The sequence below is a fragment of the Vulpes vulpes genome, chromosome 2 (genome assembly GCF_048418805.1).
Source record: "Vulpes vulpes isolate BD-2025 chromosome 2, VulVul3, whole genome shotgun sequence".
Lineage (NCBI taxonomy): Eukaryota > Metazoa > Chordata > Mammalia > Carnivora > Canidae > Vulpes > Vulpes vulpes.
In genome coordinates this window covers 81475189-81500612 of record NC_132781.1, presented here as the reverse complement: position 1 = coordinate 81500612, position 25424 = coordinate 81475189, and the positions used below count along the sequence as shown (strand labels likewise).

Sequence of the window (25424 nt, the reverse complement as noted above, 5' to 3'; positions counted from 1 at the left end):
ATAGCTTATTCACAATTTATCTGACAAATCATTCTTCAATAATGGGTGACAAGGGTCCAATGTGCAAATTTAAATGGATATAAAAGTTCAAGCTTCCCCATTTCACACTCCACCCCATCCTGGATAATACTTTAAACGAAGAGATTAATGAGGATTTCTCAGACCTCATTTTCTTTTACCTCACATCAAAATTTGATACAGCTAACATGTTGTACAAGCCAAGGGTTTTCCGGCTTTTGGGAATATTAGTGCCTGACTTAAGTTTTGATTGCTGAGGCAACGGCTTCAAAGAAGCACCCTCTTCAAAGATTGTGATCTTGAACAAACACACTGTCAGCCAAAAAAGCAGTCAAGCCACTCCTTAGGCTTCTTTGTTTCAGAGATCTTGGTTGATATCAGTAACTAACCATTTGGGCTGCTTGTTTTTGATCTTCCTGTACTTTAAGTTCCAATTCATATGTTGTAAATTCACCAATAAACAGCTCAAGAAACTCTAGAACCCCCACTTTTGATCCCAATAAACGCAGAACCCCAGGCCCACACTACCTTTCTCCCTCCCTTCCTCCTTCTTGCCCTCCTTCCCCTTCTCCAACTTGACCTTGCTGTGTGGCTCCAAGTGGGCCATGTAATTTATAAGACTTATAAGTAATATATATGTTTTGCTTGTTTTTGCTTTGTTTTGTTCTTTACATTTCTTGATGGTTAGTGCAGAGAGCATCTTTCACCCATAAAAAGAACCACAAGGGCCAGGCCAGCCACAACCCTAGTTATCAAAAGGCTGAGACTGGGATACACCACCACCTTAATTTGACATTGCTATTTCTTCAGCTTCCCTAACTATACTGGCTTTGTTCTCTACTCTGGCCTTATAACTCAAAACGTTTACTCACTTAACAGCTATCATCTTTAGGTTAATGAGTTCTATGCTTTTATCTCTTAACTAGAAATCCAATAATATACATTCAGTGTCTATATAGTGATTTTTTTCCTGGATACAGTCATTGGCCAACACCCAAATATATGTAAAAACTAATATGCTGCTTTCCCTTCCAAATTTTTAATTTTCTCCAAACCCTGAAGTTACCTCTAAATTACCTTTTCCTTCCATTCATAAATTAACTCTAAAAAAAAAACTGTTGATTCTTCTTTTGAATTCTCTGTTCCAAAGGTCAAAATTAGATTAGATGTTCTCATCATTTATTGCTTAGGTTATTCCAATATTTCCCTAATTGGTCTTCCTGAAACAAATCTCTTTCCATTCAATTTACCAATGATCAACTTTCCTAAAATACTGTTTCTCATTTTTTTTGCTTTCCTGTGTAAACCTATGATTATCCTACACTGCCTGTAGCCTATTATCTTAAACTCTTTGGTCTAACCTGGTTAAGTTCTCTGCTGATGGCAGATCTCCTTTCATTCCCTAACAACAACAAAAAATAATAATAATTAATGATTCACAGTGTACTTTAAAAGTATCTTATAGGGTGCCTGGGTTGCTCAATTGGTTAAGCATCTGCCTTTGGCTCAGGTCATGATCCCAAGTCCTGGGATCTCTAGACCTGCCGCAGGCTCCTTGCTCAGTGGGGAACCTGCTTCTCCTTCTGCCTGCCTCTCTCTCTCTTTCTGACAAATAAATGTTTAAAAAATAAAATTATCTTGTAAAATCATGAAGGTGTTGTTACACTTCTTGTTTGTCATTGCATGTCACTAGAAGAGATGTAATCAAGAAATGACCTTAGTTCATTTTGTTTCCAAACCTGATATGTTATCTTCTTTCCTTACTTCATATAAAAAGGTCCAATTCATGTACCATATCCTCCACTAAATATTATCAATACTTCAACCTCAACTGACCCTTTTTTTTGTTTTTTTGTTTTGTTTTGTTTTTTTTTTTTTTTTTTTATGATAGTCACAGAGAGAGAGAGAGAGGCAGAGACAGAGGTAGAAGGAGAAGCAGGCTCCATGCACCAGGAGCCCGACGCGGGATTCGATCCCGGATCTCCAGGATCGCGCCCTGGGCCAAAGGCAGGCTCCAAACCGCTGCGCCACCCAGGGATCCCAGACCCTTCTTTTTCAACTACAGATTCACAACATCCTATACTGTACTCCATCTGAAGTCGCTTTGTCTTTGCAGCTAGGTATTATATTACCCTATTTGAAAAACCATCACAGTGTTAAACAGAAATTTAAAAGAATTTGAATCCTTAAATTAGAATCTAGAAGATGAGTTACAAAAGGTAGCAAATAAGAAATTATCTCCCAACTACCGGGTTTAGCTACTAGTAGAGAATAAAGTCTCTATGCCTTAGAAGGCATAAAATCCATTTTTATAAAGTTCTGGAGAAAATGGAAACCTAGGGCACATCAAGGAGGCATGTGTGTATATGTGATGTATATACATACACGTAGGTAGGAGGGAGGTACTCTTTTACCAAGGAAGGCAAAGAAGTTGTGAGCTAAATAGCCTTCTATGAGGAAAATGCAGGCTCCTCTCTGTAGATTTCAAGGCTCATGACAGATGCTATCCAACCTAAATATCAGCCATAAATTCATTTCATAAGTGAAATAAAGTAATTTCCATTTTATTCTTTCTGCAACATAGATGCAGGCATTTTTATTATCTTAAAATAATAAGCATAATTATTATTACAATGGTGATCATTTGTGGAGTATTTGCTATGCCCCAGGTTTAGATTTAATATATTTATCCAGCAGAAATAATAAAAATAACAGAATGTGTGTGTAGGAAAATAAAATATTCCTGAATTTTTCATTGTTCCTTCCTATAAAAAGTCCAACCCTCCTGCAACATGAAAATGTATTTAACTTTCAAGTTAGAGAATCTTTTCATTTCTCCTAGAAAATATTTTCTTACAGGATTAAATCTGTAGCCATTTCTTCACCTAATTATAGTGCTAATTGCTCTGATCCAAAAGGATAATAAAACTCATCTTCCCCCAAGACAAAAGTTACATTCTGGGACTGGTACCTAGATACTGGGTCAAAGTGCTGGGGAGACTATTTCTAGGTATTTACATTTCATGAAGGATGAGACCCAGAACTTGGAGACCTCTCTAGGTATGAGATAGAGCTATCTGACTTTTGGGGAGATTTTACTTGCAGACCAGTGTTATAGTTAGGAACCAGGCCCATATTCCCAAGGAGACTCTTTCAAGAGGGGACAAAGATATGCTGCCTTCCTACTGCTTAATAAGCAGAGAAAAGTTGTTTTTTCATGTTCTTCACCTACGTCTAACAATTTGGCCACTTGAATGGAACACTTGGCCTAGCTCTCACTGTATCACCACAAAGATAAGGACGAAGGCAAGGGTGGTGGTGCCTTTATTATTAAAGAAAATCTGCTACTGATACAAAGTAGCTCATGTGTACACTGAAAATAAATATGAATGTATCTAACAGAAATAAAACACGAAAAGCTCCCTAACAAATGGGCAAAGACACACAAAAAGAAATTCAGATAGCCCTTCAACAAATGAGATTTTCAACTCATGCATATATTATTATTAAATAATAAAAAGTCAAAACAACACTGAAAAAACATTTTTCACCTATCAAACTAGCAAAAATCTAAACATTTCTGTTGATGAGAATATAATGAAGCAGAATGAGAAATGTTAAGAGACTTCTGGAATTTGTCAGTACATAAACAGTACTACATATGCATTGATCTTTGATTCAGCAGTTCAATTTCTAAGAATTTATACTATAGACATACCTGCCAAGAAATACAAGTGTATATGTTTATTACTACACTATTAGTAATTGCAGAAAAATGGAAATCACACAAGTATCCACCAACAGGAAACGGTTTAAGTAAACTGTGACACATTCACATAGCAAATACTATGCAGCTGTAAAAAATAGAATGAGAATCTCCCTAGGTATTATGAAAATATTTCCAGAATATGCAGTTAAGTGGGGGGGGGGAAGGTGCAGTATATAAAGTTTGCTTTCTTTTGTAGAGAAAGGGAGAGAATTAAGAAAATATATTCACATTTGCATTCATTTGCATTTTTAAAATGACACAAGAGCCATATATAGTATAGGCCCTACTGAATCATTTACTTAACTAGTCTAACTTGAGCCAGACTGCCTGGGTCTGTCTCTGTCATTTAAAAATTAACTAAACTCTTTGGACTTATGTACAAAATGGGAATCACAGGAATTCTTACATAAAAGCGCTGATACACAAAATAAATGAGTTAACATTTGCAAAATACATAGGACAGTATTGGGCACTCAGTAAGTAAGTATTATAGAAGTGTCTGAAACAACTAAATAAGTAAAATGTGAAGTGGATAGAATATTTGTCAATGTATATATTTTTTAATATCGCTTTACGTTTTGAACTATTAGATTTTGAGTTTTGGCTATAGGGTTCAAAACAACAGCAAATGAATATATAAAGTTAACAAACTGGCCCTGTACCTGTGAAGTTTAAATACAAGCCATTCTCCAGATCTTAAAATTAGTTATTTCCCAAAACACTGTGTTCTTAGAAACCAGAACTGAATGTTATCTAAAGAAATAAGGGACTTGGAAATATTCTTAGTTTCAGCTTCACTAGGATGTTTGTCCATCTGAGAGTGTAGCAGACTCCAGAAAACTACTAAAATATTATTTCTGACACTATAGATTCAACATATCTAGGAACCAAATGCACTTAGCATTCTGCTGTTTCTTTCACAGAATGACATTTGAGACATTCCTGCCTTCCAGAAAAGTTTAAAAATTTGCAACCATAATCACCAAATTTTATCTGAAGTACAGTATTTTCCTCTGCAACATACTTTTAAAATCTCTCAATCACCATTTCCTCCTTTACCCCAGTTTCTGGCCCTCTGGTACTGCTGGAAGTGGACTCTATCTTATGAAACAGGCTACTATCTTCAGGAAGGAGTCCTCTTCAATCCTATACAAGTGGCTCTTTCCACCACCTCTTGTTATGGAATTGCAAAGCTAGTGAAGCCTGCCTCTTAGAGTTTCTCTCTTATCCCATTTGTTTCGGCGGGCAAATCACTCTCCACAGATTCCCCAACTGAAGCTGCAATTGGTTTCGGAGGGCGGAGCCCCTAGAGGCCCAGTAAGAACTAATACCTCTTCCATGTGCTCCTCTAGGCACTTTCATCATCGAATTGTTCAAACCTTGAATAGCATTTTTTTCTGCTACATATTTTTCTGCAATGAAATATGCCTCTAGCTTTTATTTTCTTCTATTCTCTTCCACACTTTTCAGAAGTTTAAATTTTTTAACTATTTAACCTGTTTGGAAAGTTGAGTTTGTAACTGCTTAACCTGCTAGTAATTTTATCTCTTCCCCAAAACAGATTATTGCTGACTGCTAGAAAGGAGTACTTGCCTTCTTTTCTATCGTATTTTTTGTTTTCATGAATAAATAAATAAAATCTTTAAAAAAATAAAATAAAATCTTTAAAAAAAGAAAGTAGTTTTTTTCATCCTCAATTTAAGGAGAAAGTATATGCTCTTTACAAAAAGGGTTCCAATTCTTCTTTAATTTGATATCCATCGAGCTCCTGTGAGCTATCCATCGAGCTCCTGTGAGCGGAGTCATAGTCTGGATTCCAACAGTCAAAAGTCATAGGCCATATGGAATTATCAGATTCAGCACCACCTAAAATCCAAATGTAAGAGCGACTTTTTTTTTTAAGATTTAATTTTTTATTTATTTATGAGAAGCACAGAGAGAGAGAAAGAAAGAAAGAGGCAGAGACACAGGCAGAGGGAGAAGCAGGCTCCACGCAGGGAGCCCGACGTGGGACTCGATCCCGGGTCTGTAAGAGCGACTTTTAAACCTACAGACAAATCCTCACACTCCTAGACTTGTCCTCCCAACATCCCTTCCTCGGACTCCAAAGGGGAGTCAAAACAACAAACCAGGGGATGGGAACCTGAGAAGCCTTTGCTGCACCAGCAGCCGAGGCCGGGCACAGCCGGACACAGTGGGGATGCAGACACCCCAAAACAGGCTGGGACGTGAGAAGATCAGATCTGCTTTGTAACCAAAACTTCTGTCTCAGACAAGGCTACTAAATAAATAAATAAATAAATAAATAAATAAATATAATAAATAAATAAATAAATAAATAAATAAATAAATAAATAAATAAATAAAATCAGAGTTTAAGGTCGAGCAGTAGCACCTGCTTGCCTGGGATGCTTCAGTGAGGATGCCCCGGCACCCCTCGCCAGACTCTGCTCGCTGGTCCCCCAGGGTTGCCCGCCTCTGCCAACGGCCGAAAGCCCGCAGACCCGCGTCCACACCAACGGGCGTTCACGTTTACGAAAACGGCCACTCTCCCTCCCGTAGCAGGACTGCCCGCCTGAGGTTATAATCCCGCCGCCGCCGCCGCCGCCTGGCCCAGCACCATCACACCTGAGCTCCTCCCGCCCCAGCCGCGCCAGAGCCGTGCCTGAAGCCTTGCCCACACCCTACAGCACAGAATTCCTCTTTTTTGCGTTTGTTTTTTCATTTTCTCTCGGCTTCCAGCCCATCTCCTTGGAGGTTGGGGGTGGGGCAGGGGGAGGAGCGTCCCAGTCGTAACGTCTTTCTTTCACCCTGAGAGAAGAGAGAATGAAGAGCAAAGCGGCAGGAGACGCCAGCTACGCCTTGAAAATGGCGGGAGAAGATGCTGAAGAACCGTGGCTCACCGGCTGGAGGCTTGGGGCCTCTGAAGCCCTGGGGCCTCCGACTTACCAACGACGACGATGCCACCGACAGCACCGGACGGAAGAGGGCGCACAGCTAGGTCCGCGCACGTGCCGCGTGCAGCGTACGGCCCCTGAGGGGTGGGGCTTAGCGGCACTTCCTCTGGGCAGCTCCTCCCTAAAGGAAAAAGGAAGGGGCGGGTCCAACAGCCAACGCTCGCTTTCCAAATTGACCAATCAGCTCTCGGGTTGCCTCCGCCACCGGAAGAAGACACGCAGCTGGAAGCCATTTTGCTCTTTGGCCTGTTCCCTGCGTGGTGAGGGGAGCTGCTTAGTGTCTGCGCTTCCCTGCCCCGGCCATCTTTTGGCACAGCTCCCGGGCCCTTTGGGTTACAGCCTCCTTCCGGGGGAACTCTGAGTTGCCTGGGACACGGCAAAGCGAGCCACAAGTCTGCTGTGGTGCATCGACCCTCTCCTGAACCTACCAGGCCGTTACTCGGGGTAACCTTGTCACGTGTTGTCCCAAAACGTTTTTTATCTACACGAAAATACAAGGAGGAAACAAAATTACGTGGAAGTATGTGTTTAATATCGGTGGGCCTGGAACCAGTACGATTCAAAATTTCATTTTGTAACTTGAAATGATCTCTAAAAATGGAAAATAACTACATTCAAGCAAAAACTTTTTTTTTTTTGCAAAAACTTTTTTAAAAATGTCTTCGTATTGAGAATACGAGAGCTAAAATTGAGGAAATGGTAATTTGTGGCACGTATGGACGTATTTTAATAAGAGTTTTAGCCTTAATGGTCTCAAATAACCGGGTCCCTAATATTCTCCCTTTTCAAAATGGCGTTCTTAGTGTTTTTTCCATCTTTCATGGTTTTTCTTGAATACGTATTTTATGTTAGATACATGGGAAACTCTCACACCTTCAATTTGCTCTTCACTGTAGATTCTATTTTATATTAAGAAAATAAGCGGAGAAATTACACTAAAACAGGAAAATGTCACTTCTGTTTTTTTTATATTAAAGTATGAATTTTTCAGGCCAAATATTTTCACAAATACTGTCTTTTTTACCTCTATTCAGAGCACTAGTCTTCAGCAAATATTTGACACAAGCTTCATCAAGTAACTTTTCTGTTATGATTCTTTTGAAGGCTTTGTCAAATTTAGATGATGTAAATTGGAAAGCCTTTTATTTCTCTAAAATTGTAAATTTATTCAATTACAATGGGAGATACATCAAAAAAAATTCATATGGATTAAAATATTCCCAGGAATAATTGCAGAATTCCAAGGTTAAGTCTTATACATCACCTAAAATCCAATTGAATTTGCTAAGGTTATTCCTTGATTTTGCAGAGCTGAATTTAAATGTCTTTCTGGGTTGAAGGCTTTTTTTTTTTTTTTTAATAATTATAATCTGCAAAAGTCTCAAAATCTGAATATTACCAGCATAAAATTTCTTGAATTACTCGATTAAAAATTTCTAAATGATTTTTAACACAGTGCAACAAAATTATATAAGTTTTGTTTATAAAAAAGGTCAGTACCTTTGTAGACCATTTTAAATTTATTTACAGAGTGTGTTTGTTAAAAATCAAATACTTGCACAGTTCTATGTAGGAGCAATAGAGAAAACATGTGCTATTATGTTTGAGAATCTTTTGCTCTTGTTGGTACTCAATTCTAATTTTATCACAAAGTTTTGTAGTTTGATTTATCAAACTCCTATATAACAATTTTATGAATTCCTATTAAACAGTGAACAATTATATTTTAAACATAATCCTTTAAATATTAGGAAATAATGTTCCCGGTAATAGCAGATATTTTAGTTTTAAAAAATGAATTTTCAAGGTCATCTTGATTTCAGGAATTGAACAGAAAAAAATAGAAACATTTTAAGTTATTTAACTGACTTACTATACGAAGTATTGAATAACGATGATAAAAAGCTGGCCTTATATAACAGCCATCGTGACAAAAAATACAGGCACTGAAAACCTTGGGATTAAAAATGAGAAAAACTAACTGGATGAATAGTAATCTATTCTAAAAGAAAACTTCTATTTCACAATGTTATATGGACCTGTACCTTCTGCAGCGATGGGTTAGTTTCTTATCTTTCCATACACTCTTCTTAAAATAACCACTAACCTCTGTGGTAGATGCTGAAGATGATTCTGCAGGCCTGTCTTCTGGTTTTCATAGTGATATCACTATTGTTCTCATGTGGATGATAAATATCGACACTTTTACATGTAACTTATCAACTTTCTTGGAAATAGAAATTTAGTATGTAAAATCTCATTAACATTTTCCTTTTGGGATCTTGGACCTAGAAGCCCCCTGCATCTGAAAAGCCTGTACATGGACAAGGCCACAATTGGATGATACCCCAAGTGGACAGCAGGGGGAACAGCAGCAGATACTTTGCATATGGCCCTCCTAAGGCCAAGAGCTATCTTTCCTAACTCTCTTGAGTAGCTAGTGACCCAGATCATCTTGCCTTATTAGTAATTGTCTTGTATAATATTCGTAATAGAAAAGTGTTGGTTATGTTGGATCTGGAAATACCTGGGCCAGAGATAATCTATTGGTTGTCTTTCGAGTTTGACAATCTGTTGACATCAGAATTTTGCTTGCTACAGACTGTTTATGCATTTCTAAATGAGATCATGGCAGAACCCAGAGGTATAAGGTCAAGATCTAACAAAGTCACCCTGATATATTTTAATATAAACATAAAAACTAATTTTCCAACAAAAATTAAATGTCTGAGCTACTGTGTTGAACAAGATGCCAAGAAATAGATGTTATTTTGTCTGATATGCTTCTGTGAGCCTGACACCTTCAGAACTCTGAGTGGAAGCAAGTTCTCTCTGAGATAATCTTCTCTAACCTAACTACATATATTTTCTTTACTTCCCTTCTTTTGCAGCTGCATCTCAATGTGTATTTTGTTTTGTTCATTCAGAGCTTAATCTCAGAAGTGAGAAGGGACACATTGTGCTTAACTCTCTTCTTTTCTCATAACTCAGTCTCCTCTATCTCTGAATAGTGACCACTCAACCCCACTTCTTAGTTTAGATCCCACTCCGAAATCCAAGTTGGGGAGAAAGGGAGATTAAACCTTCTAAAGAAGGGTTTTGTCAGTTGCCAGATTGATTTCTTTTCTTCATAATGGAATATGATGAAAAATTAAACTTCAGAAGAGAAAATGCAGTAAAGGTAAAAAGATGAGAGGTACATGGTATAGGTTTCAGGGAGGCATTTATGGAGACTTAGAGACAAGGATATGGAAGTAACAGTGGAATATGGGGAAATGTACAACGCATAAAAGGAAGAAGTGTCAAGTGTATTACATGAATATACTTCATTGTATCTAAATTAATTTATCTACCTGGAAGTTTATTTTTGATTGCTTTTTGATGCTGACCACCGTACTGTAACTCTGTGATTTCACTAGGATAAAAATAGAACAACAAAATGGAATTTAAGATAAAATTTCATAAGAGGATATGCCCTGATCAAGAAATAGTCCAAATCTAAAATAATTATCTAGCTATATTAAGACTTATACCATGTGTTTAATCTATGCTACCAGGCTGTGAGCCCTACAGCTTGACCATCTTCACGGTTTTTTGAGAGGTTCTACTTTATGCTTCCTGGCAAATCTTTGGTTTTGTTTTCTTTTTAAACTAATGGTTTGCAGGTTATTTGGCAGAACTGACATCTCCATTTATTTATAAGAACTTCTTGTTTGTATAGCCTGCCTAAATTTATGAAATTGCACCCCCCAAATTAAAAATTTCCTTGTTTCAAATGTCCACCTAATTGGCTCAATTGCCAGCTCACTTTCGGGCCTGGAGTAAATTAGCTGAATAAAGGAACAATAAAGGGAATGGTATAACATTACCAGAAGGATACAATATCTTCATTGTCATAATCCCAAAACTCAGAGTCCTTTTACTTAATTGTCTTGCTATTTTTAGCTAAGGTTTAGGAAGAAGCTGGTCTACCCTGGTAATTCTTTTCCCAGGAACCTGAATGACCTCTAATTTTTGCTCCCTGCTGACAGAAACACATGTGACCCAATTCTCTCAGAGTCTTGTTTCATGTGTTATAAATGTAGAGATATGTATTCTCTATGGATTTCGTCAAAGGATAAATGATTCTCTTCCTACACCCTTTCCTCTGGATTGGCGTTTGACTATTAGGTAGCGTCAGTGCACACAACAGCACACCAAATAACAAGTGAAAGGGAATAATAGCTTGAACTATTTTTCATAAACTGAATCTCTGTACTGATTATAAAACACATTATGCAAAGACTTTTTTTTTAATATCTCAATGTGGATAATCTAAGGCTGATATATCTAAATTCCAAGAAGGCATGAAATGTTGACACTCACTAAATAGGCCACTGGTAATGTTAATACAAATTCAGATTAAAGAGGGCTACAATTCTTTGACATCCGTCCTATTGAAAGGGAAAATCTGTATTGCCGCTACTTGAATCTGAGAGGACTCTGCAACTACTCTGACCTATAGAATTTGGCACAAGTGCCATGTTTGTGCCAATTCGTAGGATAAGCATTAAAAGACTTAACCATTTCTCTCTCTCCTCTCTCTCTCTCTCTCTCTGTGTGTCTCTCATGAATAAATAAAGAAAATCTTTAAAAATAAATAAATAAAAGACTTAACTATTTCTACTTCTTACCTCTTGAAGTGCTTGACCTGGGCAAAGCCAGCTTCCCTGTGAGACAGATCATCTATGAGTCGTTATGCCATGAGAAATCCCAGGATAGCCACGTAAAGAAAGAAATCTCAAGCAGCCACCACGACTATGGCCCTCTCATTCCAGGCATCAGACCTGTGAGTGAAACCACGTTCCTAGGACTTTATCCTCACCTGCTATTTGACTGCAACCACATAAGAGACTCCAAGGGAGAGCCACTCAGATGAGCCAACAGAGCAATGAAACAAATAAATAAATCATGGTTTTAAGCCACCAAAATTTGAGGAAGTTTGTTAAGCAGCATATCAGACATATTTCCTCCCTCAAAACAGAAAAATAAAGAAATATTAACTCTTAAATAAGATTCGACTTGTATATGATCTCCTATCCATACAATATTACCAGCAAATATTACATATTACAGATTAGATTACATATAATCTGTTCCTGAAGTGTTTATAGCCAGGAATAGTTAGGAATTCCTAGAGAGAAGGCATGTTAATACAAGAGATACAAAATTAACTGTTAATTTTGCTTTTATATGCTTTATATCTTCAGAGTATTTCTGCTCTTACTCTATTTTTACTTCAACTGCTTTTCCTTATATTATTCTTTTTAATAATTATTTAATCATTCTTTATAATAATAAAAAGATCAATTTGTATTCAAAGGAAGTCATTTCTTGCCAATCAGTCAGGCATCAGGTAAGAGAAATGGTTTTAGTTTTGTATTTGTATCCACAAAACCGAAAACCCTCAATAGGGGTGGCTAGGGTAGCAGCAGCAATTTATGTGCACAGTAGTATTATACTATGTTTCTGTGCAGACAATTCAGAAATAAGAACAAGCTTAAAGACATATCACATTATATTAATTGAAAAAGACATCATTCTGTCCTCTCCACTATCTAAACTTATTTTCTGTGTCCCAAGGTTAGCTTTGAGTTATACAAACTGAAAATTTATCTAGAAATAGTGGAATGGCATCCCTGCTTTGTAAAGTATTTCATTTCATTGCACTCTTTGCCAATTTTAAAATCCATTGTGGAACTTTGTTCAAAATTTTTGCCATTGTTTCATTGTTTCTCACCTTTTTACTTCCTTGATACCATATTTTTCTTCCTACTCTCACTATAAGAAGGAGTTTGGTACATGCCATTAACAATGCACTACTACTATACTATTACTAAAGTAAGATTTTCATACAATAATGTAATGTCAATTCTGAAACCAGTGAAACAAATTCTATCCCACATTTACTTATCTGAACATTTATTTCAAAACAATTTGTATGGTCTGAATAAGACATGTTTTGTAATTCAAACTATGATTATTGTGAAAGACTGATGAATTTATTTGAGCACTTAAGTGACAAAATTTCTCAGGGGTATAACAAGACGTTTTCAACCATCCTATAGTGTGAAGCTGAACTTTTTTATTTTCTATATATATTCTCTTACCAAGGGATATGTGAGGAAAAGACAGTCAAGAACCAGAAAGTTATATTTATTTTAAAAAAATACAATCTTACAACTTTGAAATATGTACATCTGAATCTCCCTCCAATTTCTATCAAGTAAATGTCAGAATTATGATTATAGAGCCACAATAATATTTTTAGTTTAAAGCATTAAAATTGGTTGTTTTCGCCATGGTACACAACCTTAAATTGGAATTATACAAAATTATTTGTTTTGTCTACTTCTTTTAAATAATTAAATATTTTATCAAATGCATAAATAACCTGAAAGCTATTGTTGGCATACTGTCCTCTACAGAAATCAACTAAATTCAAATTACCTAATAAAACTAAACCTATACACGATCTCAGGGTCATGAGATCACGCCCTGCATTAAGCCTGCAACCTGCTTAAGATTTTCTCTTTCCCTCTCCCTCTGCCCCTCCTGCTCTCCCCTCTCTCCACTCTTAAAAAAAAAAAAAAAAAAAAAAAAAAAAAAAAACATAAAAAATAAAATAAGCCTATAAATTGATAAGCACTATGTAAGGAACCTCAGTTGTCATCAGACTATGGGCTTATTTGTTTTAATCTTCTTAAACTTTTAAAACTGAATTTTTGATCAAGGAGCATAGTATATTCGTTTTTGCCCAAATATGGTCAATATATTTATTTATTTTATGAATAAAAAACAGATCTGTTACCATAATTTTGTATGAAAAATACTGCAAAAGAGTGGTAGGAGAAATGGGAAATTGCCATGGATTAATCCTGCTAAGAGGATCAGAGATGGCCTCAGTTAGTGGAAATATCAGTGTTGTGATTTGTAGGAATTTGTCAACAAGACAAGAGCAGGAAAAGGGCAATTGAGGCGAAGGATTTAGCTTTAAAAAGCACAAAGAGAATTTCAGAGAATGTTCAGAGAATTTCATGTAATCTTGGGTGGCTAGATCATAGAACAGATGGAAGGAGAGGATGAAGGTGACATTAGAGTTGGGTTGTGTTAGGCCCTGAATGTCATGGTAAGGAATTCCTTTTTTATCCCAAAAGTGATGGAGAGCCAATAGAGACGCTAAGGCAAGTGTGAAATGAACAGAAATATTCTGACATCAGCATGTAGAATGGATGGGGCTGGAGAGATGAGAATAAAGAGCTGGAAATAAGGCCATCACTTGAGCAGAAATGCAAGGAGTAATTGTATAATGGAAAATGAATTACATATCGTTCAACCTTTATGAGGAATGCCAGCATTTTAGATTTGCTCTTTGAGGGATGTATTTGAATAATTCAGTTAGCACAATCTCTACAGGGCATTTTCAATTCTATGTATGGTCTATTCTTAGACTGGCCAGAGGTATTATTCTATTCACAATGCAACCTTTTCCACAATAAAGAGTAATAGCTTTTTACCTCATATTTGCTTTTCTGCTAGAGGAAACATTAGACCTAGCCTTATGAGTTAAAAAAAAAAATACTGTTCTCATTTATGGAAAAGTACTATGTGTTATATGATGTATTGGTTAGAAAATTATGCACTTGAAAATATACAAAATTTTAAAATATATCCAAAAATAAAGTGATGCCTTTACCTTCTCCATTTTTCAGGCAGGAGTGAAAGGGATTTGTGTTCTCTCCATGGCACTGGTAGGGATACCATAAACTATGAGGGAAGAAGTTTTGATAACATACTATATTATGTTTACACTAAGGACTAGTAGGCAAAATGCAGGCAACTGAAACCAAGAAAGAAAAAAAAATGTATCAAAATGTTGGAGTAAAGTGCCAAGTGAGATATCTTCCTCTGTTCAGAGTACGCGTGTGTCAGTGTGTTTAGTTTCCAAATGATAAATGCACATGGGGCATCTTGACAATAATATTATTCCACAGCAGACATGGCCCTTACTTAATAAATGCTGCCACTGATTAGCATTTATCTTAACACTAATGATACAGATTCATGAATCTGTTTGCCTAGAATACCAAACTGATGAATGTTACCCTAAAGACTTTTCAAATGAGAACATTATCCAAACCAATGTTAATTAGATGACAGTATTTCACATTTTCCAGAATAAAAAGAGAAGGATACCACTTAAGTACTCACACGATATATGTATATTTGACTTTAAGAAAACATAATTGAATATGATGGCAAGATTTCCATGTAATTTTACTGGTGAGAGAAATTAATTTTCAGAATGCACAGGGGATAATAATAGGCTAGGAACCACTGTAAACGAGTTCATGATTATTGAACCACCTCGGTGTTTTTCATAGCCAAGCAGCCAGCAGTCATCTCTGGCTTCCAATTAATCAGAAAGAAAATTAAAATTTTAACTATTCTACTTCAAAAATGAGTCATGCAGAAATTATTTACCAATGATTAAAACAAATGGAATTAGTATAATATATACAATTGAAGTAATCCAATTTGAAAAGTTTTAATACCTCTACATGTTCCATTAACTTACTCTTCCTACTTCTGTCTTTATATTGATGTTGAGAATAGTTTTGTTTGATTTTGACTTCCTCTTTTTTCCACATTATTCTATATCCTCTACTATCAATATTGAAAATAAAAGGCAGGCACTTTCTACTTTCTACCTAGCATTCAGTTCAATTGGAAACAGGATCTGGTGATCAGGGAGACCTATAGAAAAAAAAAAAAAAGCACAGCAGAAATCACTCACAACAAAGGTGCTATCTATCCGCTTTCAATGTTCAAATTCTGATAGAAATGTTCTCCCAGGACTAGGAAATTGCCTTTAGCTTGGGGGGCTGCTGTAACAGAACGCCATTGACTAGGTGGTTTAAACAACAGAAATGTATTTATCACAGTTCCACCGGCTGGAAGTACAGGATTGGGGTGCCAGAGTGGTCGGGTTCTCTGGGTTGCAGACTTCCAACTTCTCAGCCTTGGGAGAGAAGCAGAGATGGGAGAGAACAGAGAGAAAAAGCAAGCTCTAGTGACTCTTATAAGGGCATTAGTCCTCTTCCTGAGGGGTCCACCCTCATGACCTCATCTAATCCTAATTACCTCCCAAAGGCCCTATTCCCTCATAACATACGTGGGGGTTAGGGTTGCAACATACGCATGTTGGGGAGACACGAACATTTAGTCCATACATGAACAAGGACAATTCAATGTGGAAGGGACTTAATATCATAAAAGTAAGCAAAAAAAAAAAAAAAAAAGAGTACTACATGTACTATGTATTTTATTAGTACGTATTTATACAGGAACGTGTGTCTGTGTGTGTGTGCTGTGGAAAATCTGTGGTCCATTTTTTTTCTGTCAGGTACATTCTCTTTTTTAAAAGGTACAAATCAAAAGCCTGAATTTTTCTTCAGAAAACAGTTGTTCAGAACAAGGAGGGTTACATTCAGAATGTTTCATGATACATTGTAAAATATAAAGACAAAAACAAAACTTGAATTAAAGACATCAGAGTGTTCAAAGCACTTCATCTCATCAAAATAAATACAGCTACTATTCTGAATTAGGTATTAAAAAGCATAAGCGCATATATTTTTGTAAGTTAACCTCATTCAGCTTCTCATTTACTTTGGTCTCGTAAGTTAGAATTAAGTCATAGATTGCTCTACTTTATTCATTTTGATGCATCAGAATAAAAAAAGACATGTATGTACATTTGATACCCCTTTAATCCGTCGAAATCACATATGTAAGGTTCTCATTGCACCACTTCAAATATAACAAGTCCTAAGACTTTTCTTCATCCATATTACCCACAAAGAATTTTCCAGACCATGAAAACTTGGCAAAACTACAACCTGATGGTATGGGTCATGCAGGGAAGTAGAGGTAAATGAAAACTAGGAATACTCATGAATGAGGCAAGGTTTCAAAAGTGAAATATCTGGGGCACCTGGTGGCTTAGTTGGCTAAGCCTCTAACTCTTGGTTTCGGCTCAGGTCATGATCTCAGGGCAGTGAGAGATTAAGCCCCCCCCCCCATGTCTGACTTCACGCTCAGTGGGGAGTCTGCTTGAAATTCTCTCTTTCCCTCTTCTCCCCCTCAAATAAATATTTTTAAAAATATTAATTAATTAAAAATACCATACCGAAAACAGTCCTGTGGCCAACTTAAAGGAAGTATATTTATAAACAGAAAAAAGTTATGAAATAAAAAAATCCCAAAGATAATTATGTTTATTGTTTTGAATTTAAATAGAAAAAAGCATTAGATACAATGTTTATGTTTTAATAATCCCAGAGCTTAGCTCCAACACATATATCTTAAAATAAAAGTACCTGTGATCAAATTTGATAGAAATTTAAATCCTTATTATTTTAAATACTCATCCACTAGTAAAAAGAAAATGAAACCTGAATTATTCCAGAATATTATGCTCAGATATAAATTTTGTTTTAAGAAGCCAAGGAAATTTATTACCATGAATAATAAGTTTAGCTTTGAGAAGCAGAGAAGTTTGCTTAAAGGACATTAAAAAACCATTTCCTGATGAATTATCTTAAAATATAAACCAATGTTTCCATCTTTTTAAAACAAATTGCAAAAAACATGGAGATTAAAGAGTATACTTACGATGGAAAAATAAAGTGATGAAAAATTTGCAAAAATAAAATAATAATGGCTACATGGTCTTTACTATAATATATTGTGGTGATGATCTTACATAAAACCATCAACTTCAGGGGGTCAAATGTGACTTCTATAAGCTCAGGAAGTGTGTACTTTGTAAGAAAACTGTCTTCCCATGAAATCAAAACACCTGTATCTCATCCAAATTTTAGATGTTAAAAAATAAACATGTTTAAAATAAAATATGTTTCGAATTATTTGCTATTCTGATTCAGCAAGAATAATAAAGCTCAAAGGATAACAAATTTAGTTTTCATGATATGATGAAATATGCATTATCTTTCATTACTCCCATGGTGAGAAATATTTTTAATTGTGCAATTTAACAATTTAAAATTATTCAAAGAACAGGCAGATAGATTTTTATTCCTCCGTCTATGCAACACTACAGTTGAAAAACCAAACAATACTTTATTCCTTCTTCAATTCTCAATGTTTTTAGCATAAAATTGTTGAGGAGTTTTCATCATTAAAAGATACACCCGTGGAAAATTTACCTCCTATTGCTGTGGCCATTCATTGTCTTACAGCATAAAGGATGGCTTTACCCCAAAACTGGATTTTGATTCATTTTCCAGTAAAACTTCCTTAAAATTATAAAGCCCTTCATCAACCCACAATAATTATACATATCTAGAAAAATGAAAGTTCCAATTTATTGTTCTATCTGAACTAGGAAACGGTCTACATAATCAGTAAAATGACAACAAACATGCTCCAGTATATCAGCAAGCATCTGCAAAGACTGAACGCAGCATACCATTTACAAGTACGGGAGGGAAAAAATATGTCAAAGATTAACTGCAATAATATCTATTTCCTACTACTACTACTATAATTTCCTTTCTTTCCCTTAAAGGGAGGTATATGCATCAACTGTGTTATCACAGATTTAATCCAGGTTTCTTACTTGATTCCAGTCAAGTAAGATACACAAAAGGGAAAAAAAACCACAGAGCTCTGGTTGGCAGTAAAAGAGATCATTAAAAGATACTCTGGTCAACCCCTGGCCTAACAGAAATACAGATAATAAATGATGATTCAGTTGAAGATGGTGAAATAAAAGCAATTCACTGTTCTCCTATGAAATCCTTCCCAAAATAACATAAATAATGAAAAATCGGGGGGAAAAAAGAACAAAATGAAATCACATCTGTAATTATAAGTAATTGACAATGAACTGTGATAAATAGCTTTCAAACAGAGACACATTTTGCACTACCAGGAAAAAGGACATTCCCTGGCACGCATCATGGATAGTGGATTTCACTCAATGTCATGGTCCTGAGACATTCTTCACAGTTTGATGCCATCATGAGATGGAAAATGGAGAGGCAAGAGAAAAACAAAATCTGTCTTCATACAAGTCCAGTTACATCTCCCCAAATGGGGGGATATGGGGATAAGGAAAAAGTTGCCGATAGACTGTATTTGATAGTTGTGAAGCAGCATGCTGGGTAAAACAGACTGCGTTAACGTGAGAGACAGAAGGGAAGGGGAGACAATCAGGAGAGTGTTAACAACACAGAGAAAGTAAAACTGGGAGAGTTTTACACTGCGAGCCACGTGGAGCACCAAATGTCAAAAACAGAGCAAAGTATGGTCCCTGGGCAGAAGTTAAAACAGATCTGGGGAGGTGGGCTTGGAATCTGAAATTTAAATAGCTGCTGTGGGCTGCTATGATTCATTCTCCTGCCACTTCCCACATAGAGTTCAGTAAATAGCTGGCTTCATTCAGTGGTTAATAGAAAGAAATCAGCCTGAAACACAGGCAGGGGAAGCAAAAACACAATGAAAAAGCAGGGGAAGTCCATACCAGAGGAAAAATAAAATTTTTTTTCAGGAAACAGGAAAATTTTATATAGAGTTATTTGTAGTCAAATTACAGACATGCTTTCGTTAATAGGGGAGTGAGAAGTTCTAAGAAAAGATAACGTTTTAAGAGATTACAAAAATGGTAGAAAGAAATGAAAAAACGAAATGGCACAGACCAAGAAAGCAGTGGAAAAGAATAAAACCAGTATGAGGTTAAAAATTACATTAGAGGGATCCCTGGGTGGCGCAGCGGTTTGGCGCCTGCCTTTGGCCCAGGGCACGATCCTGGAGACCCGGGATCGAATCCCACATCGGGCTCCCGGTACATGGAGCCTGCTTCTCCCTCTGCCTATGTCTCTGCCTCTCTCTCTCTCTCTCTCTCTCTCTGTGACTATCATAAATAAATTTAAAAAATTTTTAAAAATTACATTAGAGGTTACAAACTAGAATAAACACAACTGAAAACTCACTTGGGTTATGGTTGACAAAAGTTGACAACGAATTTATAAATACAAAAGTGATCATAAAAATATTATAGTTACAGAGGCAAAAGAGATTGGACATAATTAGCAATTAGAAAGAAAAATTATTTAGACACACGATAGTAAAAAAGCTTTCCTGAAATAAAGACTGAAATGTGGAATAAAAACAGAGTCCCCAGAATTTCTTGCTTTATTCAGCACTATCTAAATTTCAACAGTCTCCCCAGTTTCGCTCTAGTATTTTTAATCTGAAATATAGATAAAGGTAGATTTGATGGGGGGGTTTTTCATTGTTTAACAACATTCATATATGAAATATTTGGCTCCTAAATTTATAAAACTGTCTCTTAATCACTCACTCACTTTACACTTCTATACAAACATATCTACACAGAAGTAACTGGCATGATATTCAAGAAATATTGACACTTTTAGGGGGTGGGATTTTGAGCTTGTTTTTAAATTTCTGCAATGCCTATGTTCATTTTTAACAGTTATGTATCATTTTCACAAATGACAATGAAATCATTGGGATTTTAAAAAGGAAATGAAATGCAAAGATTAAGGGAAAAGAAAAATGAGACCTCTCAATACTTATATTATCTCCAGATTTGTGGCCCTCTGTAGCATAGCAAATACAGCAATCAAGTGAGTTCTCTAAGACAGAAACATAGCACATTTGTTTCATCCTATTATCCTGAAAGATTTTCAATAAATTGCCATTAGTCCAGGATCAAATCCAATTTCTTTAGTAATTTACACGAAACTCTCTAATCCAGCTCCAGCAGGTCTTTCCAACATCAACGTCTTTCACTTCCCCAGATTCACCTTCCCTCCTGAGAATGATTTGTAGTAAGAGTTCTACATGCTTCAGGTGATGGTAAAAATGTGTTGTTTGTGGAAGTAGGTGGAGGAACTGGAGCTCCAAATTATTCCACATAATTCAGTTCAAAATCATCTCTGTGAAGCGTTCCCTGCCATCACTCTTTTTTCCTCCCTATATACAAAGTTATAAAATTATGTGCCTTTTCCATCCTCAATATCAGTGCCAGGCTGCAATATTTTTAAAGCCTGATGCAAAAGAAAAAAATTAATAATGATCCCAGATTTACTTAAAACCTGGGTATTTTGTTAATCATAGATTTTTGCATGGATTTGATTTTTAAAAAGTCTTCCAAAATATTATTTATCTTGATTATTAAGGTTTTTGATGACCCTCTCTGTTTTTTGTGCTCTGGGTGAGGGCTCATTCTTATCACCTTAGTCTTAGCCCTACTCTATACCACTGAAGCATTTAATACATTCTGTAGTTACTTGTCTACACATCTATTATCACTACCAGACTGGGACCACATAAAAAGAAAAGAACCAGTTTCATTTCTCTGTGTATATCTAAAAATCGGCATAGTACCTAATATGGAGCAGAAGCCCATTCAGTAAGGATGAATAAATACTCAGAAAAGAGAAATAATCAAATTCTTAAAAGAATAAAATCTTCCACAGGGAAGAAAATATCTATCTAATCTAAATGGAGAGGGATTTTTTTTTTTTTTTTTGGTTGTTTTGCTTTTCTTTTTTTAGGTAAGGGAACCTTAGCTTGAGTCAAGTCATGAACTTAAAGTAATGAGGCAGTGAAATGACAATCAGGCTTTTTCCCCATAAACATCGACTGCGGCACAAAGTATTAAGTGTGTCTATTCTAAGTATATGCCTGTATTTAGTCTACTATGAGGATCAGAAAATATTAAAATTAAAAGAAATCTTAGAAATTATTTAATTCTCCCATCCTCTTACAAATAAGGAATCAAGCCTACCAAGGTGACGTGACTTGTTTAAATCACAGTAGAGTCAGAACTTGAAATGAAGTCATCCTCGCGTTCTCCACTTGGTGTTTTGCACTGGAGGTTGTTCACAAATCTAGTAGTTCACCCCTGGAAAACTGAGAGTGAGGAGTGGGGATTCTTTTTTTCTACGTTGGGCAGAATTGAGCAGTTCATGGGTAAAGTAAACCACAAACAAATTTTTTACTTATTGTTTGAAACACAGTCACTATTAAGGTGATGTGATTGAAAAATGACCTTCCGATGTTAATTCCAGCCACTTGCTTTTGATTTTGTCACTGGCCTCTCTGTGATTCATTTTCATGGGTAAGAGAGTGGCTCCACTCTTTCTGCCTACCCTAATTCAAGATTTGTGGGGTCTGATTTAGAACATATGCTATTCAAATATCTGTATATGAACAAATGCAAGTCATTTTTAACTGCAGATTAATCATATAAAAATACTATCATACCTCGTCATGCCTGGAGTAAATTGGAAGTAATATCAACTCCTACTTGGAGTTGAAAGCTAGAATATAGATACTGGTACTGAATAAGACAATTCTGATTTTCATCTTTAAAAGATAAGACATACAAAGTTAACCATTCTAACCAGAATTCTTCTTCACAAATTACCAAGACCTTGAGCTCCCCTAATGACTCTTGTAAAATTTGCTACTGTGACTGGTTCTTCACAAAAGTGTTTATTTAATGTAGCTTTGAGTTACTGTAAAGCTAAGAATGATGACCAAAATAAAACATTTAGCCATGACTTGATCTGATAAAATTGAGTTACAGAAAATAAACTATGCATTATCATTAACATAGTATGCAAATGAAATAATTCCTTTTTATTATATTAATGATTAGACTTATTGTTCAATTCATGCTTCACATTAACAACTGAGAATACTTAGTTAATTTTGCCCTTTCTCTTTATTTTTGACCACCTAATTTATTTTAAAATCTTCTTCAAATACAAAGAAGAAAATTACAGGTTCACCTGGGGGATCCCTGGGCTACAAATCTATCACTAATTTTTATCCCTTTAAAATCTGTAAAATTTATAGAAGAATATTTTTTAAAGGGAAGCCAATAAGATATTTCTTAAGAGTAGACCAATGGATAAGCGAGGAGTATATCCCTCACTGAAGAAATAAGGTCATTTCATTGGAATAATAAACAATCACAGTTTCCAACAATAATTACAGGCATTGTCGTTAAGGCTAGAATCTACTCACATTCATAAAATAACTTATGATAAGCTTTTTTGTACAAGTGCTCTTTATTAAATATATACATATATACAAATTTTATTTGGCCTCATATTACTGGCATCAATTTTTAAATAAGGACTTGGATTGGATGATTTCTAAGGCATTTTTCAGCCTTAAAATTGTTAGTGATTCTAGGACATGCCTAGAGTGATAGCCAAAAAAGGAATTCTCAGATATAACTCACAATATTTGGCATTTGCACATGTTACATACAGTTCTCATACACAACCATTCCAAGGCAATGCAATAGCTGAAAAACTAATGGCAATTAATAAATATCGTTTCTTTTCTAAAATATAAGAGATTCTTCTTGGAAGGTGGCCATTTTTATCAAAATGTTCCCCCCAAACATCCGGAACACATTCATTCACACAATCCAGATCAGAAAGAAAGAAATATAGAAGAAAAATCTGGAAGCAACACAACAAAAAACTAGACCTAGATTTAGTGTCATAAGACAGCTGCAAGAAATTCAATTAAGTTGTTAAGCCTATGTAATGAAAAAGAAAAGTTAGTACATGAAAATCCTGATAAATTGCTTAACAGAGTCAGCAGAGTCCTACCCCTTAGCTATGATTTTTCTTCTTTCCTCCATTCCTTTGCTGCTCTTTTAAAAATACTCACCTTAGTTATGAAACTGTACAAAAACTGCCCTCCCCCCAAAACACCAAACTTCCCAGAAATACAAACTACCAACACAAAAACTTTCCAGAAGATTAGCATCTCACCAGCTATATAGATCTATGTTGGGAAAAGCATCTAAAAGGCCTTGTATTGAGTCCCTAATTCTGATGATTCTAAGATTCTGATCGAATTCTATCTTACTATTCTGATCAAATTTGAGACAGATACTTTATATGATCTTACAGTGCCCAGATTTCTCCTCTTGGGTAAGCAGTGCTTCTTACTCAGAGAGCAATCTGTACACATTTTCATTATATTTTGAAGTCAATTGCTGAAGCTGTGCTAATGTGTTACCCTCTACTAATACAGGAGAAGCAAATATTTTCAATATGCTCTCAGACTCTAAATAAATTTCTCCCATTAAAGAATGCAATGTCCTCTGCTAGTTTATGGTTCATTAGCATGCACTGACTGTTCTACTATTCAAGTAATATTGTAGGTAAAGGTGAAAGAGCTTTCCTAGAGACACAGTGTCTAGCATAGTGCCTGGAACACAGTAGGCTCTGAATAACTATATGTTAAAGAATACATAACTGAATGAACTACTATCAAAAAGAATTCATACAATGAGATAAACTTTGGCTCAAAGCACAGATTTTTCAAGTCAAGTGTTTAAGTCCTGTTAGGCCAACATAAGACAGGGAACACATCTTCCCTGGTCTCTGTTTTTGTTTTTGATGCAGCAGAGGTTTCACACACTGGTATTTGTTTTGTCCCATTTCCTTTTAAAAATGTTTCATTTAACAAGGAAAGTCCTTTTCTTGCAGATACTAGAAGGATCTCCAAAGGTCACCGCGTATGATATCCGATAATTCTGATTAAGGGCAGTGCCACTGGGAAATTTAGGGTGGTTGGTTGATATTCATAGTGTATATTTAAAAATGTCATAGTCTGTTTTCAAATTTCAATGCGTAAATATGTACCACGTATCTCTAATAGCCCTATTTCTCTTGACCCAACTTTCCAGGATGGTCTGCAATGTTCTAATTTGAATGCTGAATTGATTCTATTCAAATAATTTTTCTGAAATGAAAGATGGCTCACTCTCTCTTCACTGAGGAATGAATTAACTCTCCCAATAACTGGCTTGAATTTTTTAAATGTAAAAATTACATAGACTTTTTATTTCAATAAAGAACAATGGTTTAATCTTTAAAAACATTTAAAAAGGCATTCTTCATTAAGTTCATCATCTTTTAGGAAACTACTCTAACAACAAAATTACATTAGACTCTCTGACTTCTCCATAGTGTCCTTAGATAAATAAACAACCCAATAGACCATGTTAAATGCCCCGAATGTTACTGGAAAGAGAATGCGGGCGTATTTGTCTATTTTGCTTGTGCCAGATCCAGACGGTGGTGGAGCAGAGGGAGGAGTAGTGGCTGACAACTTCCCAGAAGCGCCTATGGTATTAACAGTGGTCTTAATTCGCTCCAGTCTTGATCCAAACACACGGTGGGCAGAAGCAGATCCAACAGAAGCCTGTTGGGACACATACCCAGTTCTACTAGGAGTAGAGGAAGGAGCAGATAGAGGTGCTCTTGCAGCAGATATTGTTTCAGCTGCATTTGCATGGCTGAATGGGTTTGGACTGGCAGCTAAGTAAGACTGTGGTGTGGCTTCAGAAGATCCTTGAATAACTGTGGAAGATTTGCTCGAATGGTTTCCCACCTCGGTTCTGTTGCCAACATCAGATTCAGAGTGAACCGAGGCATTTGTTCTTTTTCTCATGTTCAGATTGGCATTTGTGTTCTGAAAAGGTATATTAAAAATTACATTGATTATGTCACTTTATATAGATTTATACAAAATTTAAAGGGATCGAA

The 25424-nt window shown here is 35.9% G+C and overlaps 1 protein-coding gene across 3 annotated transcripts in view; it reads right to left on the bottom strand.

Annotated features, from left to right (window-relative positions):
* The window catches only part of GABRA4 (gamma-aminobutyric acid type A receptor subunit alpha4), a 216162-nt gene that overhangs the window by 131041 nt on the left and 59697 nt on the right, over positions 1-25424 (bottom strand). For 2 of the 3 annotated variants that reach the window (XM_072749079.1, XM_072749080.1), the window contains one exon: positions 22901-25350. The exons of the other annotated variant lie outside the window; for it this stretch is intronic. In XM_072749079.1, the coding sequence (XP_072605180.1) occupies positions 24817-25350 (534 nt within the window). In that variant the 3' untranslated portion in view covers positions 22901-24816. Of the gene's footprint in view, positions 1-22900; positions 25351-25424 lie in introns of those variants that run through there. 3 annotated transcript variants of the gene reach the window in all.